The sequence below is a fragment of the Medicago sativa genome, chromosome 5 (genome assembly GCF_051527215.1).
Source record: "Medicago sativa cultivar Bolivia chromosome 5, Bolivia_mono, whole genome shotgun sequence".
NCBI classification, from domain to species: domain Eukaryota; kingdom Viridiplantae; phylum Streptophyta; class Magnoliopsida; order Fabales; family Fabaceae; genus Medicago; species Medicago sativa.
The window spans coordinates 59,625,194-59,640,959 of record NC_140753.1 but is presented as its reverse complement, the minus strand read 5'-3'; the positions used below and the strand labels follow the sequence as shown (position 1 = coordinate 59,640,959).

The following is a 15,766-nucleotide window of genomic DNA, read 5'->3' as shown; positions in this document are numbered from 1 at the left end:
TTTATAGGTGTAACGATGAATTTTTTGTTCTGCCAGTGTTCATGAGGACAAAGAAGAAAGTAAGCATAGGAATAATATCTCCGTATAATGCTCAAGTTAATGAAATCCAGGAGAAAGTTAAGCAATACACTTGGGATTCTAATTCTGACTTTTCTGTTAATCTTCGTTCTGTTGATGGTTTCCAAGGCGGTGAGGAAGATATTATAATAATATCTACTGTGAGATCAAATGGAAGCGGTAATGTTGGTTTTCTTTCAAATAGGCAAAGAGCAAATGTGGCTATGACTAGGGCTAGGTATGTTAAATACTATTTTCATTTTGTTATGCTGCATTGTTGCTCTTATCGAAAACTCATGAATTCATTTTGCGCAGATATTGCCTTTGGATATTAGGAAACGCAGCTACTCTAATCAATAGTGACTCTGTCTGGAGAAATGTAGTTCTTGATGCTAAGAGAAGAGATTGTTTCCATAATGCTGGAGAGATCAAACTACTTGAAGGATCTGAGTCCCCATTTATGAAACTAAGTTTAGGTGAAAAATCAGAAGCATCAACTACTTCCTCCAGGTTAGTGATGTTAATAGCTATGTTTATTGTTACAAATGGTAATGGGAAAAATCAAGTTTCAAGTGGGGCAATCAAGTTTCAAATGGTAATGTTTTTTGACCTTCTATTTTAACCATTTTGGAGAATTGGTCCTCATATTTTAAAATTTGAAAGTTTTGGTTCCTCCATCTTTAAAACTATAAAAATATGATGTGATAAATTTTAAATGTCGTGGAATATGATATGAAGATGAAAAAAGGTCAACATCGATAAAATTGTAACAAAAGTCCTTTGAAAACTTCATTTAAAACATATCATATCACATTATTTTAGACAAAATATTTGATAGAGGGACCAAAATTGTCAAATTTTAAAATAGGAAGATCAATTTCGCAAAATGATGAAAATATGAGGACCAAAACTGCAATTAAGCCTTCTTTTCATGAGAGAATATCTCTTCATTTTACTTCCTCTCTCATTAAGAATAAGTGGTTGTCCTTTCTTATAAGACCATCTATAGTTATTTATTTATTTATTTTTATAGAAACAACCATGGAATTGACGATTCACAAATTTTTGACAAATAAGTGGTTGTCCTCTCTCATTAAAGTTTTGACGATTCACAAGTGAAGTTTTGCAAGTGTTCAGGATAGCACCAACCATGGAATTGGCGTTGAAGTTGATAGAGATGTCGTCAACCACTTGTTGCACTCAAGTTCGATATACAACGAAGTAAACCTTAAAGTAACAAGCCACTTTATCTCTTCTTTTAGCTCTCTTGCTTCGCCTCTTTGGGTTGAAGGAGTCCTTTGTACCAAGTTGTCTTCGTTCCCATGACCTCCCCTCGACCCCCTCTTAAGCACACATCAATCCTATAACATCCTCAATCCTTAAAGATCATCGCATCGACATTACACTTCACTTTTCCAACTAACGGTCTAATCCACCCCTATCGTCTTTGAATTGTCATTCTAGTGTTTTGGTGTTCTCCTTGTCCTCTCCTTTCCTACCTTGTGCGGACCTACTGCCATTGAGATAAGACATCGCGTGCCATAGGCACCAAGATACGTGGTTGTGCTTTAAAGTTATTACACAACTTATCGTGTCGCCGCTTCCAAATGCACTAGAGGGTCATTACGAAATCAAGAAGTTGTTGGTGCCGAAGAGATTACTAGTATTGAAAGAAACCATTTGCAGTTTCCAAGTTTCCTTAACGTGCCATAAACCTACTATAAACCTCCTCTAGTTGCGCACATCCGAAATAGACATGCCAGTTATTCTCATATGAACTCTCACAGTGCATGCAACGATCGCAACAGTGAACACCGCGAGTTTGAAGCCTATATCATGGGTAGACATCCCCTTGTTGCCCTCCATAAAAATACCTTTACTTTTTGTGGGGTTCGAAGTCTCTAAACTTTCAACCAGTTGCCTTTTCTCTCGGCTCGTTATTATCCACTATGATCTCCATGGTACAGTGATATGCTGATTCAACTATACATTCACCAAGGCTTGTGAATTTCCGACATTGTTTGACTTTTCCTATCTCATCAATAATTGGCAAGGCTATGATATTTTCGATCGGCATCCTTGTCCCTTCACCATCCTTTCAGCCCACCTATAACCTCAATTTTTTTCTGCAATATCAAGGTCATCCACCTCTCTCTTTGCAATCTATATCTCCATCCGTTTTTTTTATACATCACCATAATATATATATATATATATATATATATAGAATTCTTAATAAAACATATTACAATTCAAACATCTATTAGATAAGGGAGCATATTTACTTTATATATTTACCTTTTAATGGAGATGAATGTATATTTTAATGAGAGTAAATTTGAACTTTTCTCATAAAAGAGGAGTGTAAACATTAGTATCGATCGATTGTTTTCAACATTTTCTATTAAAATAACCAAAGGAAAGGAAATATACATAAGCACACAAACATTATGCAATGGAAATTACTAGTATTCCACACAACATGTCATAGTAGTAGTTTTCAGTATTATACTGTGCTTTTGGGTAGCTTCCTTTCACATTCCACTGAAATTGCTACGAAAGTAAAACCAATAATATTGACGTCAATATCATCATCGTACCTTTGTCTTCTACTTGGGTTTTCCTTTATTGAAATACGAAAAGATGAATGCTATCGAAACATATTTTTCAATACACTATCTTTAATGGGTTAAAATTTACATAGATACCATACCACTGATACAACCTTACATCAAAAATATTTGAACATATACACATAAATGATAAAATTTAAAAAAGAAAAAAAATTTAGTCACACCACTTAATATTATCTTACTTTTAAATTTTATCATCTATGTGTGTTCAGATAAATTTTATTTTTATTTATGATTGTGTCTATTAAAGAGTTGATATAGTGTAACACTTGTTTCCCCTTTAGTTGTGACGTTTTATTGTATACGTCATGTTGCTTTTGATGACTGTACATTAAAGGTCCATTCAAATAATGTACGAGGATCATCTTCTTTTTACTTTCATTGTTATTGTTATCACTAGTACTATGAAAGAATTGTATACTTCCTTCAGGTCTAAGAAATTATTTTTATACGTCTGTCCTTCATGTATAAAAAAGAAGCTTTCAGTGTCATTGTTGTTACTTGCTTTTGATTGCCTAGCTTGTTGCTTCTCCGCCAAAAGCTCCAGTCTCAATCTACTTCAAGCCATCACTGCGCCGGAGATCGTCTCCACCGTTGGTATGTACTTTCCGATGTCTTTCATTCATATTCTTCTTTCTCTATGCACAATTATGAAAAAGACTATGTTAAATGATGATGTTTAGACCACTTTTTCCATCAATAAAGTTTTTATCCATTCTTCAAAAAAATAAAGTTGTTGTACGGGTTCTTACTTTTGGCTCAAACTTGATACCTTTGACATCTTTTTGAATATTGAATTTGTTATTTTTTGAACTTTTGAAGTTCGATTTGGTAGTGGAACTGAGTGATTAGTGAATGTGCTTTTGATTTGATTTATTTGCAGGGATACTAATTCCTCTGAGGAAGTCTGAAATTGAATACTACGCTTTGTGACAAAGGTTGGAGGTTAGTTATCTATCTAGCTCCCATTCTTATCCTTGTTTTTTCTTCTTCTTCTTCTTCTTCTTCTTTCAATGTTAGTGTGAATTGACTCTGATTATATCACAACTTTTCTTTAGTTTTTTATCTTGATTGATTCAGGCTAACTGAACTTTAAGGTATGTTTGGATTGGTGTATAAAATGAAATGGAGTGGGGCTGAAATGTAATAAACTTTTTAGATTTTACAAAATGGATGTTATTCCACCCTTAAGGCTAAATTACACACACCCTTTAAACTATTTAAAATATACAACATAAAATTAAATAGGGTTAAATATGTTATTGGTCCCTATAAATATACCAACTTTTCGTTTTAGTCCCTCTAAAATTTTAGAGGGACTAAAACGAAAAGTTGGTATATTTATAGGGACCAAAAAGATATTTAACCTATTTAAATAACGGTCCAAAATAGATATAAAATATTAAAAAAAAATTCTACTATAGATAATTATTTTAATTTTTGTTGGTAGAAATTTTTTTCATAGAGTCGTTCATGAATTTTTAAAATTTACTGAATGCACAAAGCTTAGCCAAAATGTCTCTATATATATAAATGTTAAATAATATTATATAGAGTTATATTTTTTTTTTTTGAATAATTATATAGAGTTATATTAAAAAAAGAAATTGTTGGTTGACTACAAAATAATTAGTAGAGTTTTTTTTTTTTTTTGAGGGAAAAATAATTAGTAGAGTTAAATTACAAAATCCATGTGTATGCGAATAAGCATTATACTAGCAGAACATTAATTTATTTTAAACAACGTGACAATAGTAGCAGGATTTATTTGGTTACCGGTCTATGGGCAATTAAGTAAAAGGCAGTTAAGAAAGATATATCAGACATCAAAGTTATGTTAGAATTGATTCTCTTTTATGCAAAAGCTACAAATTGGAGAGTTGGCTAGAATCAATTCTAGCAACAAGAATTGCTTCTCTCTAAAAGATCCAAACATCTTTTTAGCACATTAGAAGTGTGTTTGGAAAGAATTGCCGTGCTTTTAAGGGTGCAAACGGGCATCCAACCCTTTGGCATCTTTTTGAATGTTGAATTTGTTATTTTTTGAACTTTTGAAGATTGATTTAGTATCAACTACTTCCTCTAGGCGAGTTGCACCAAATTAATATGTGTATCTTTGGATGAGGTCTCAGTTTCTCAAAATTATGGTGTCCATGTGCTTTTGTTTAAGCTCCAAAAGTTTAGTTTTTGTCAAAATCGTGATGGCTCAACGAGATTATGTTAATCTCACTTTGTTTGTTGTCACCAATGGTTATGGGTAGAATCAAGTTTAAAGTGGGGACATCTTGTGAGTCTTATTTTGCACAATTTAAAACCAAGAACTCGACTTTTTTAAATTAGTACTGATTAAGAAAACATTTCAGAGTTATATATGATTGCAAGTATCAAAACTCATCAGCAAAAGGAAAGGGAACTTTCATTGAATCACATCTATTCGCCGCACCTGTAACTCGTATTATCTGTCTCCTCGCCGATGTTGTTGCCTGCTACGTTGCCATTGTCAAGATTGGTGCTGTAGCTGGGAACATTTGGGAGAACTCGCTGTTTGGTTCATTAGGGCTTTAAATTTTGGGGTTTTACTCTAACTGGTTTATGTGAGAAAAGGGAAGCAAGTGTGCTTATTGTTAAGATAGGGTTTTACTAGTCTTTGGTTGCTAAGTTATGCCTATGGTTATTATGTGTGACTAACTCGGTCTGTAGAGAATTTTTACAACGGATCGGAGGAAATTAGAGAGATTTTGAGTTGTGTTTAGTTAAATGATAAGAGGGAATTTTTTTTGGTCATATAGCTTGATGGCTAGAATTTTACCTTAAGGTGAATGAATCGAGAATCCAAGTTCGAACCCTTACCCCTTACTCATATGCAATGTGCTACCAACAGACCTATGCTAATGAGACTGATAAGAGGGGAATTGGTTCAATCATCAATGTTTAAGATGCTTATTTTTTTGTAGTAAAAAAAAAATACATTTATTTATTTACACTAAAATAAACTTCATTTTTGTTAAAAAAAATAAAAAATTAAACTTCATTCATTTTAATGCTAAAATAGGAATAATACAATTGATTGGGGCACTTTCTATCTTTGGTTCACTCACCTAATGGAATGGTTGTTGTAATTAAGGGAATGAACTAAGGTAGTGAAGTTTGAAGTTTTTTTTTTTTTTTTGAGGAAAGTCTGAAGTTACTTCTCGTTGAGTCGTTTCTTTAGATTCTTCGGCTTCCCAATAACTTAAACCTTTGATTTGCCTTGAGACTTAGGATATAATTTATCCAAGCAAAGTCCGAGTTTAAATTCTTCAAATGTGAGCGGTCTTCATACCTTCGTAATTTCTACATAGCACCAACTGATCGGACCAACGTTAACACCAAAAAGACATTGCTAACCTTTAGAGTTGTCTAGTTAGAGAAATACAATGACTCACAAAGACTATTTTCAATGCAAGATAAAAAAAATCCAAACTGTTAGTAACTCACTCTAAAATCCTCTAAACACCTAAAAGAAAATATTTAAAAGATTATAAGACACTAAAAGACATTATATAAAACACTAAAATACATGATATGATATATGTACTCGTGCCTTTGTTTTCTCTAGGTCAAGACCAACTCCTTTGTGATAAATAATGTATCTCGATCGAACGCCGGTTTTGAAAACCTCATTGTCTTATACAATTCATCAAGTTGAGTATTGATAATAGGGAAACTATTTCATAATCATTGAGTTTAACTGACAAAAAACGCCAACTTCACTCTTTTTTGCAAATTAATAGCATTTGTTGATAAATGACTCAAAATTGTGATGTTGTGAAAGCTTAAAATCATAAGCGATTTTCGGAGGCGTGGAACGATTTTGCTGGTAGAATGGATGGTTTATGCTGAAGGTAAATTGTGGCGTGATTTAGTGCAGGCGTGACGCGATTTCTGGATAAGGTTGTCGTACCTTGGGTCGTATGCACTAATCGTGGTGCGATTTTCTCAAGCGCGACGCGATTTTGTCTGGCACTGTGCACTATATAAGCATTATTTGACCCATTTGTTGGGTAAGCTTGGTGAATCTCATGGAAACCAAAGGAGGGAACTTTTAGGGTTTTAGATATTAAAGGTTGAAGGTCTTTAGGTGAGGTTCAAAGCTTCAAGATGTGAATCTTGGAGAACCAAAAGAGGGGGCTCTTAGGAAAAGGGTTGGTGCCTTTTGGGAAGAGATTCATGGGGTTGGAAAACACATGAGTGGAGAGTCATTTGTGAGCAACTTTGGTGATTCTTGTGAAACTAAAAGAGAAAATTCTTAGTGAAATCAAAGACTAAGGGTTGGTTCTCTTTTAGGGGTTAGATTCTAGAGTTGGGAAACAATTGTAAACACCTTGGGTGAGTGAAAATCATTGAGTGTCTTGTTCATTATTGAGATTGGGAAAATGAGTAGAAATTAGGGTTGTTCTTTGTGAGCTTGTTGAAACTAATTTCTTGTAACCCATTTGTATCTCTTTGTAAGAACTCATTGTTAGTGGATTGGAGAGATCAATCTCTCTCCCAGAGTAGGTCATGGTTGGACCGAACTGGGTTGACATTTCTTAGTGTTGTTATCTTTTTCTCTACTCTTTTTATCTTGTTTATTTTTTGGTTGGATTGTGGCTTTGCTATGCACTTGGTTTCTAGATTAAGTCTAGATTGTTGTTGTTGCTTGTGGTTACTTTTGATTTTGGTTGACATTGATACTTGCTCCACGAATCTAAATTTCATTAATGTGAGGTTAGGAATTGACCAGATTCACAACAACATTGGTGAAGAGAAAGCGTTGTTGCTGAGTTCAATGACTTTGTGAGAAAGCATGTTATGAATTTGAGTTTTAAACTCTTATTTTTGTAATTAGGGGTTGCGGTAGGGCCTTACATTGATACGGTTGAAATCTAATAGGAAGGTAATGTAATGGTCAATGGGGCGTCGTAGTAGAGGGTTGTGGGTTTGGTAAAGAACGGTGAATAGTTGGAGAGGAGAGACAATATTTCATGTGGTGTTTCCGGTCCTGGATTTTGTGTTTATGGGCTAGGTAACATGTGTAGTTGGATGAGGGCGTCAATGGCCGACCTTTACTCGGCAAATATAATCTGAACCATATTTCGGAAAATATAATTTAAACTCTTATAAAATTGCTCAGGTCTATCCAAAGCCTCTTAGCACTACTCCAATCCATATACCTCTACTTTTTTCTAAAGAGGCGGAAACTAAGTTATTCAAGTAGAGACTAGATTGTCCGGATTTATTTATTTTCAAGAACTATAAAGTTGGTTTTATCTTCTCAAGTACTCCTTCCGTTTCAAAATGAGTGTCGCTTTAGTAAATTGCACATGGATTAAGGAATGAAATTAAGTAGTCAAATGTCATAGCAATTTTACTAAAATAACCTTACTTTATAAGAACAAGACAAACTTAAAGTTGCATTGAAAATTGTGCGAGAGAGAAAAGTTGGAGTATTTATTGAGAGTAAAGTTGGAATAAAAAAATTAAAGTTGTATTGGAAATGTAAAGTGACATTCATTTTGAAACAAATTTTTTTGGCTAAAGTGACACTCATTTTGAAACGGAGTGAGTCCTAGAATGATCTCAAGTTGGTTTTATCTTTTTTTTTTATTTCTATCATTTTCCATATCATATAATACTACAAAGTCACTTAGGTCTATTTAACTTCCTTTCATTAAAAATGCCACCCACTAATCCTTATGCGCCATACGTTCATGCATGAAAATGAAAAAGGGTGCAGAAGTCGAAAAGGCAATGATGCATCATGCATCTTCTCATTTCCTATGAAAGCACCTTTCAAACGCCATATTAAAACTAGCTAGTACTCCACTTTCATTAATTAAATTCCACATCACTATAATTAAATTCCACTTTCATTAATTACATAAAAGTTCTACTTTCCTTTTGAGTGTGAACTGCCTCGTTAAAACCTTACCAGGAAAACCCAATGAGATAAAACCACGGTGAAGGGAAAAAGAGTGCAGAACACATTTATTTCTCCCCCTCATGAAAACAAATATCTCTTAGACGGCGAAGACCAATTCTTGATACAAGTTTCTCAAATACTTTACTTGGGAGTATTACTATAATTAAATTCCATTTTCATTAATTACATAAAAGTTCTACTAGTAAACTTCTATCCCCGTCCCACATCACTAAAATTTCTAAACGGTGCTCAAAGCTCTAACCTCTCATATTCTAGCATAAGGTATTTTACACTTTGGTCATCCTTGTTTTTGTTCCCTAACCTTTTCTCTCGTTTTATCTTTTCATCTTTGATCATGTGTACTTGAATTTTTGAGCAAGCCACACACATTAACTGTTTCCTCAGGTTGTTCCATTCTCTACATCTTTGTGTTTTGTTAAGCTGCATGTGTACTAATTTATTTTTCTCAATGATTGCTTTAGAGTTGGAAAAGAGCAAAGGATGGAGAAGACTAGTCATGCAAGTGAAGTGGATGCTAAACCTAGAAGGCTTTTAAATATTGTACTTTCATGGCCCCTTGAGGATGTTCTCAACGAAAATCTTTACAAACACAAGGTTTCATTTACATCTTTTCAACACTCACACAATGAAAAATTGTGTTGAAATCTTTACTATTTTAGTATATTCTTTCCAAATTTATTTACGAGAATTTAATGATTTTCTCCACTAGGGGTAATCTTATTCGAGCAAAGTGGGAAATGAGTATTAGAACTGCATTTCATACACTTTGGACCCAGAAAACAGTGTTCATATAATTGTATGATTTTGATAAAAAAGCTAATCTCGCATGCCAATGTTTAAGATATTATTTATATTTATCTTTTGTTTATACAATAGCATGTACCCAAAAAAAAAATGTTACTTTGTGGCTATGTGAAAATAATAAAAATTAAAGAATTGCTTGATCCATAAAACATTTCTAAAATACTTATACTCTACTTATGAGTGGAACAATTTTGTTTATTTCTGTTGTTAACGGTTGTCTACCTCAAGAGATGACATTAATCTTAATATATAATACGAAGGTTCACAATGCATGCCTAATATGAAAACCCTAAACCTAATTCAAATCTCACAATTACCTTTGTATCCCCCACTTTAATTAACCCTAATCCTGCCTTTTTTGAGGGAAAAATTAAAGAATTGCTTGATCCACAAAACATTTCTAAAATACTTATACTCTGCTTATGAGTGGAACAATTTTGTTTATTTCTGTTGTTAACGGTTGTTTACCTCAAGAGATGACATTAATCTTAATATATAATACGAAGGTTCACAATGCATGCCTAATATGAAAACCCTAAACCTAATTCAAAAATTCAAATCTCACAATTACCTTTGTATCCCCCACTTTAATTAACCCTAATCCTGCCTTTTTTGAGAGGTTTAAAAAATCTTTCCTTTCTGAAAAAAATCTCTAAAATGTCTCTACAGGGAGTTGAACTAAAAATCTTTCCTTTCTGAAAAAAATCTCTAAAATGTCTCTACAGGGAGTTGAAAAATGTCTCTACATAGAAAAATGTCTCTACGCAACCCATTGCCTCCATCCAAGCACTTTGACCACTTGACCAGTAGTTGTTTTAGTGTTATAATATCTCTTCCACTAATGCATATCCTATACCAAACTGACATTTTAAAAGGCAATTAATCTCTTTTTCCTCTCCTTCCCGACTTTAACGTTATACGGTTCTGAAGTCATGTTCTCCCCTTATTCATGTGATCTCAACCCAGAAATCAGCCATTTCCATCCCTTTCTTCCCCCTTTTCCTTCGATTTCTCCACAAAAATATGATTCTGATGCATATTTCGTCCATGATTAACTTATTAATGGTATGATCACTAAACTAATTTTGATATCAATGCTATTTTATTATTTTATTCATTTTGATTTTCTGGATAGTGATTAGGGTTTCAAAATTGGGGATTTTATGATTTTTCAATTCAATTAAGATTGTTTCTCAATCCTTGAATTTTCAAATATACAGTCTTCACGTTTTCTGATATAGGTTAGGATTGGTAATGATTAGAATTTCTAATAGTGATTTAGTCCTAAAAAATAGGGAAAATTGCCACCTCAACGTATTTTTGTTATTGTATCCTTAAACACTGCTTAGGTAGTTTTTTTCAGCCTGAACACACGTGCAAATGTTGTTCCTAGAAAATAGCCACGCCAAGCATGACTGATGTGTTGTGGCCTTTCATAAATCCTTGAAAATATAGTCTTGACCCTGAACACGTACAATGTTGTTGCTTGAAAACCCTTGAAAATAGCCACTCCAACCATGACTGATGTGTAGTGGATGGTTTTTCATGATAACTTTCAAATCCTTGAAAATAGCCACGACTCCAAGCATCGTGGATGGTTTTTTATGATAACTTTCAAATTCTCACTCTCTTCTTATAAATAGGTGTCTTTGTTGTTGTCCTTCATGTTCTGTTTTCCATAATCTCATAAATCATTGAAAATAGGTAACACTCCAAGCATAACTAATGTGTAGTGGGTGGTTTTACATAACTGACTCCCCCTTTATGATTCACTCATCTGATGAATCCTTGAAAATTGTTTCCACTCCAAGCATAATAACTGATATGTAGTGAATCACAATTTATTTATTTGTACTCACTAATATGAAAACCCTAAACCTAATTCAAATCTCACAATTACCTTTGTGTCCCCCACTTTAATTTTTTTTTTCATTTTCCAAAAACGTTACTTTATCTATGTCATCTCTTTTTTTTTCAACTTCAATACACCATTTTTTTTCATTGTTTCATCTCCCTCTCTCTCACTTCTCTGTTCACTATCAACATTCATTATCCACACCATCAGTGCAGTAACCAAACAATAAGTTATCACGCCGTATCCATCTGTCATCACTAACCAACCGACAATATATTTAATGTCAGTTTCAACAAATGAAACACCTGTATCTGTTAGTATATGGTGGAGATGGTTCTCATATTTTAGATTGCGGCGAATTTTTGAATCATTTAAATCATCCTAAATACAATGTTGTTTACAAGGAAATTTTTCGTAATGTACCAACATGATTTGTTCCCTTTTTTTAAGTTGTATTATTATTTTTAACATTGTATTTGCACAAATAGATTATGAATTAACAGTATAATTGAATATTTTGTTTGCCATCAATATGACATGTGCGGCAGCACGGATGCAAGGTCTAGTTAGGTATAATATGTAGTATGGACTGCATTTTTGACATTGTAATGCACTTAGATATAAATAAAAAAGTTGTCATGTATGAAATGAAAATTGCTCTTTTCTTCCATTTTTCATTTCTTCTATTTATTTGTGGATTTATGTTTAATTATGCTACTATCTGATGTTCTAACTACTAACACTGGAAAAACCTACGTTCTCTCAGGTTAATAAGATTCCAGAGACATTTAAGTCAGCAACGGATTACAAGAACTCTTTCATTCCTCTGTTGATTGAGGAAACGCGCACTGATTTATCATCAAGCTTGTCTGGTGTGTCTCGAGCTCCCTTTTGTGAAATCAAGAAAGTTATAAACAGCAAACAATTGAAACTTCCCAAAGCTCAAAAGCATTTCAAACAGTTCCGTCATAACATACAGTTGAAAAGTACATTTTATAGTGTGGAAGATGGTGGAAATTATGAACCTGGAAGTGGAGATCTCATTGCTTTCACGAACATTAGACCCAAAAGCTTAGACGACTTGAACACACTCAAAAGTCCCTACCATATTGGCTATGTTGATCGGCCAAAAAATGGGTTTTCAGATACGGTTTCAGTTCTATCATCGAAATGTCTGAAGTTGGATATTGAACATGATTTGGGGAATAGCAAAGAGCCTAATAAACTGTATGCAGTTTACCTTATGAACTTGACAACAAATCTTCGTATTTCGAATGCACTGAATTCACCCTCAAAGGGTGAACACCTCAACATAATTAGAACAGTGTTGGGACCGCAACTCATTGTAAGAATAATTTTTTGATATGAATGAATTTCTTCCTAATTTATTATGTAGCATACTGTGGAATGCTAACATATACAATAAACCAACGGTCGGGAATTACTGTGAAATACATGCGCATTGTGTGCTGCAAAATGCTATTGCAGTTAAATATTTAACCTGTTTAATGCTTGATTTGTATTTCAGATTGGTGAAAACTGTCAAAATTGCCTTTCAGAAGAAAATAGTGAAGCTTTGCTCACCAAAGAAGACAGCATCATTCGCTCTCAGAAACTGAATGAATCTCAGGAAGATGCTGTTTTGAGCAGTGTTGATATGATAAATTGTCATCATTCTAATGTCAAACTTATATGGGGACCTCCAGGGACAGGAAAAACAAAGACAGTTGCATGCTTGCTATTTTCTCTACTCAAGTTAAAAACTAGAACATTGACTTGTGCTCCTACTAATACTGCAGTTTTGCAGGTGGCAATTCGGTTGCATAGGTTAGTTATGGATTCACTTGAGCTTGAAACATTATATGGTCTAGGTGACATTGTGCTTTTTGGCAATAGTAAGAGAATGGAATTAAGTTCTCATCCAGGCCTTGTCGATGTCTTTCTTGATAACCGTGTAGAGAATCTCAAGCGGTGCTTTGATCCAAATATTGGATGGGAGACCAACTTGCGATCCATGATACATCTGCTCAAGTCCATGGAGAAATTTGCATGCAAAAAAAAGCGCAGGGCAGTATTTGCATTTACATACAAGCAGAAATTTTGTGAACAAAGGGAGAAGCTCAAGTTGTTGATGCAAACCTTATACACCCACATGCCAAAGTCTTTCATTTCACTTGAAACAGTGAAAAAAATGCTTCAAGCTCTTGATTTGCTAAGATCTCTTGGAATTTCTTTGTGGCAGGCCAAATTCAAGAAAAATCACTTTAGTGGTGAAGATGAAAGCTTTCCTGCATACATTCAAGCATTCTACGTCAGAAGAGATGAGTGCCTTAAAGTACTAAGTTCGCTTTCTGACACAATATCCCTTCCTAAATTTGACAAGAGAGGTAACAGGAGAGTTGATATAAAAAACTTTTGCTTGTCAAATGCTTGCCTAATCTTCTGTACCGCATCAAGTTCTGTTAAAACTAAACACAGAGGAGGTGAGCCCTATTCAATTTTTAGTAATCGATGAAGCCGCCCAACTAAAAGAATGTGAATCAACAATTCCATTACAGCTGTCTGGTCTCCGCAATTGCATCCTGATCGGAGATCAGAGACAACTTCCTGCATTGGTGAAAAGCAAGGTAGTTGATCATTGCATTTAATTGTTGATTTTTATCTGTAATTGAAGATTTTGTCTAATATGTTCAAAACTATTATATATTTGTAGATTGCAGATAAATGTGAATTTGGCCGAAGTATGTTTGAGAGGCTGGTAATTTTAGGATACAAGAGGCATATGCTAAATATTCAATATAGAATGCATCCTTCCATTAGCCTATTCCCATGCAAAGAGTTCTATGATGGAAAGCTATCGGATGCTCCTGTCGTCAAGGAAGGAAACTATAACAAGCTTTTCCTTGTAGGAGATATGTATTCTTCTTATTCTTTTATTAACATAGCCAAGGGTAAAGAGAAACTTGGACATTGTGGACAAAGTCTGAAGAACATGGTTGAGGTTGCTGTTATTTCAGAGATGATTAAAAGCCTTAATAAAGGTCAATTCCTATTTGAAATTTTGTCTCGTATTTTGTTAAATAAGAAATATTTAATCTCAGTATTAATTATGCATTTATAAGTGTAACGATGAAATTATTTGTTCTGCCAGTGTTCATGAGGACAAAGAAGAAAGTAAGTATAGGAATAATATCTCCATATAATGCTCAAGTCAATGAAATCCAGGAGAAAGTTAAGCAATACACTTGGGATTCTAATTCTGAATTTTCTGTTAATGTTCGTTCTGTTGACGGTTTCCAAGGCGGTGAGGAAGATATTATAATAATATCTACTGTGAGATCAAATCGAAGTGGTAATGTTGGTTTTCTCTCAAATAGACGAAGAGCAAATGTGGCTTTGACTAGGGCTAGGTATGTTAAATACTATTTTCATTTTGTTATGCTGCATTGTTGCTCTTATCGAAAACTCACGAATTCATCTTGCGCAGATATTGCCTTTGGATATTAGGAAATGCAAGTACTCTAATCAACAGTGACTCGGTTTGGCAAAATGTAGTCCTTGATGCTAAGAGAAGAGATTGTTTCCATAACGCTGGAGAGGACAAGAACTTGGCCCGGGCTATTAACGATGTCTTGTTCGAGATCAAACTACTTGAAGGATCTGAGTCTCCATTTATGAAACTAAGTTTAGGTGAAAAATCAGAAGCATCAACTACTTCCTCCAGGTTAGTGGAACCAATTTAATCTATAATATTAATAGATATGTTTGTTGTTACAAATGGCATTGGGAAAAATCAAGTTTCAACTGGGGCAATCTTGTTAGTCCTATTTATAGAATTTGGTGTTGAATTGTTTGTTCTTGTTGTGTTTTTGTTGCAAGGCCTAGGAAACCAAGGTGGTGAAGAATGGATTATTTTGAAGAGTGGACCTACAAGAATTGTTTAGATAACTTAGTCCTGAAGATATGTACCAGCTGGTTTTATAAGGTCAAAAAAACTAGCTTATGTCCCATTGATGATTGTACTATCCATCCGCTTCTATTTTTTTGTTTGGCACAAGATAACAAATACAACTCAGTCCTTGCCTCGTGCACTTTTCTTGGTCATCTATAGAGAGCAATACTTGTGATGATGATTAGCTTGCTTCTTTTGGAATCATCCTAAAATGTAATTCTTGGTACAATTTAATTCCTCCTTCTATTGACTCAAATCTTTATTTTCATTGATTTTGATTGTCTTATTTTCATTTCATGCAATTTTTATCTGTATTTTTGTGTTTGATTTATGTCACCCCTTACTTTATTTTAATTTCTTTATTTTTACTAATATATTTTTAGGATGGTGCAAAACATTGTTTGTTTGATGGAGTAACAGCATAGTTAGATGTCAAAATTGATCATAATTATACTTTTACACTTTCGATTTTACTTAACAGCAATACTCATAACATTTGC

At 33.8% G+C, this 15,766-nt stretch overlaps 2 protein-coding genes across 3 annotated transcripts; both read left to right on the top strand.

The window, feature by feature from the left end:
* The first annotated feature begins 41 nt into the window (after positions 1-41).
* LOC146923597 (putative helicase MAGATAMA 3) lies at positions 42-15,538 on the top strand. Its single transcript, XM_085708766.1, has 3 exons — positions 42-295; positions 373-567; positions 15,194-15,538. The coding sequence occupies exons 1-3, from the start codon at positions 42-44 to the stop codon at positions 15,213-15,215; spliced, it is 471 nt and encodes a 156-aa protein (XP_085564892.1). The 3' UTR covers positions 15,216-15,538.
* LOC146923598 (putative helicase MAGATAMA 3) lies at positions 3,193-15,072 on the top strand. Of its 2 annotated transcripts, XM_085708765.1 has the most exons (8): positions 3,193-3,287; positions 3,574-3,635; positions 9,117-9,249; positions 12,081-12,659; positions 12,843-13,941; positions 14,028-14,355; positions 14,466-14,724; positions 14,802-15,072. In XM_085708765.1, exons 6-8 carry the CDS (start codon positions 14,058-14,060, stop codon positions 15,055-15,057), a joined length of 813 nt encoding a protein of 270 aa, XP_085564891.1. In that variant the 5' UTR covers positions 3,193-3,287; positions 3,574-3,635; positions 9,117-9,249; positions 12,081-12,659; positions 12,843-13,941; positions 14,028-14,057; the 3' UTR covers positions 15,058-15,072. The 2 variants fall into 2 exon arrangements, with proteins under 2 accessions (XP_085564891.1, XP_085564890.1); XM_085708764.1 differs by lacking the exons at positions 12,843-13,941; positions 14,028-14,355; positions 14,466-14,724; positions 14,802-15,072 and having other exon boundaries at positions 3,574-3,628; positions 12,081-12,692.
* Positions 15,539-15,766: the final 228 nt, after the last annotated feature.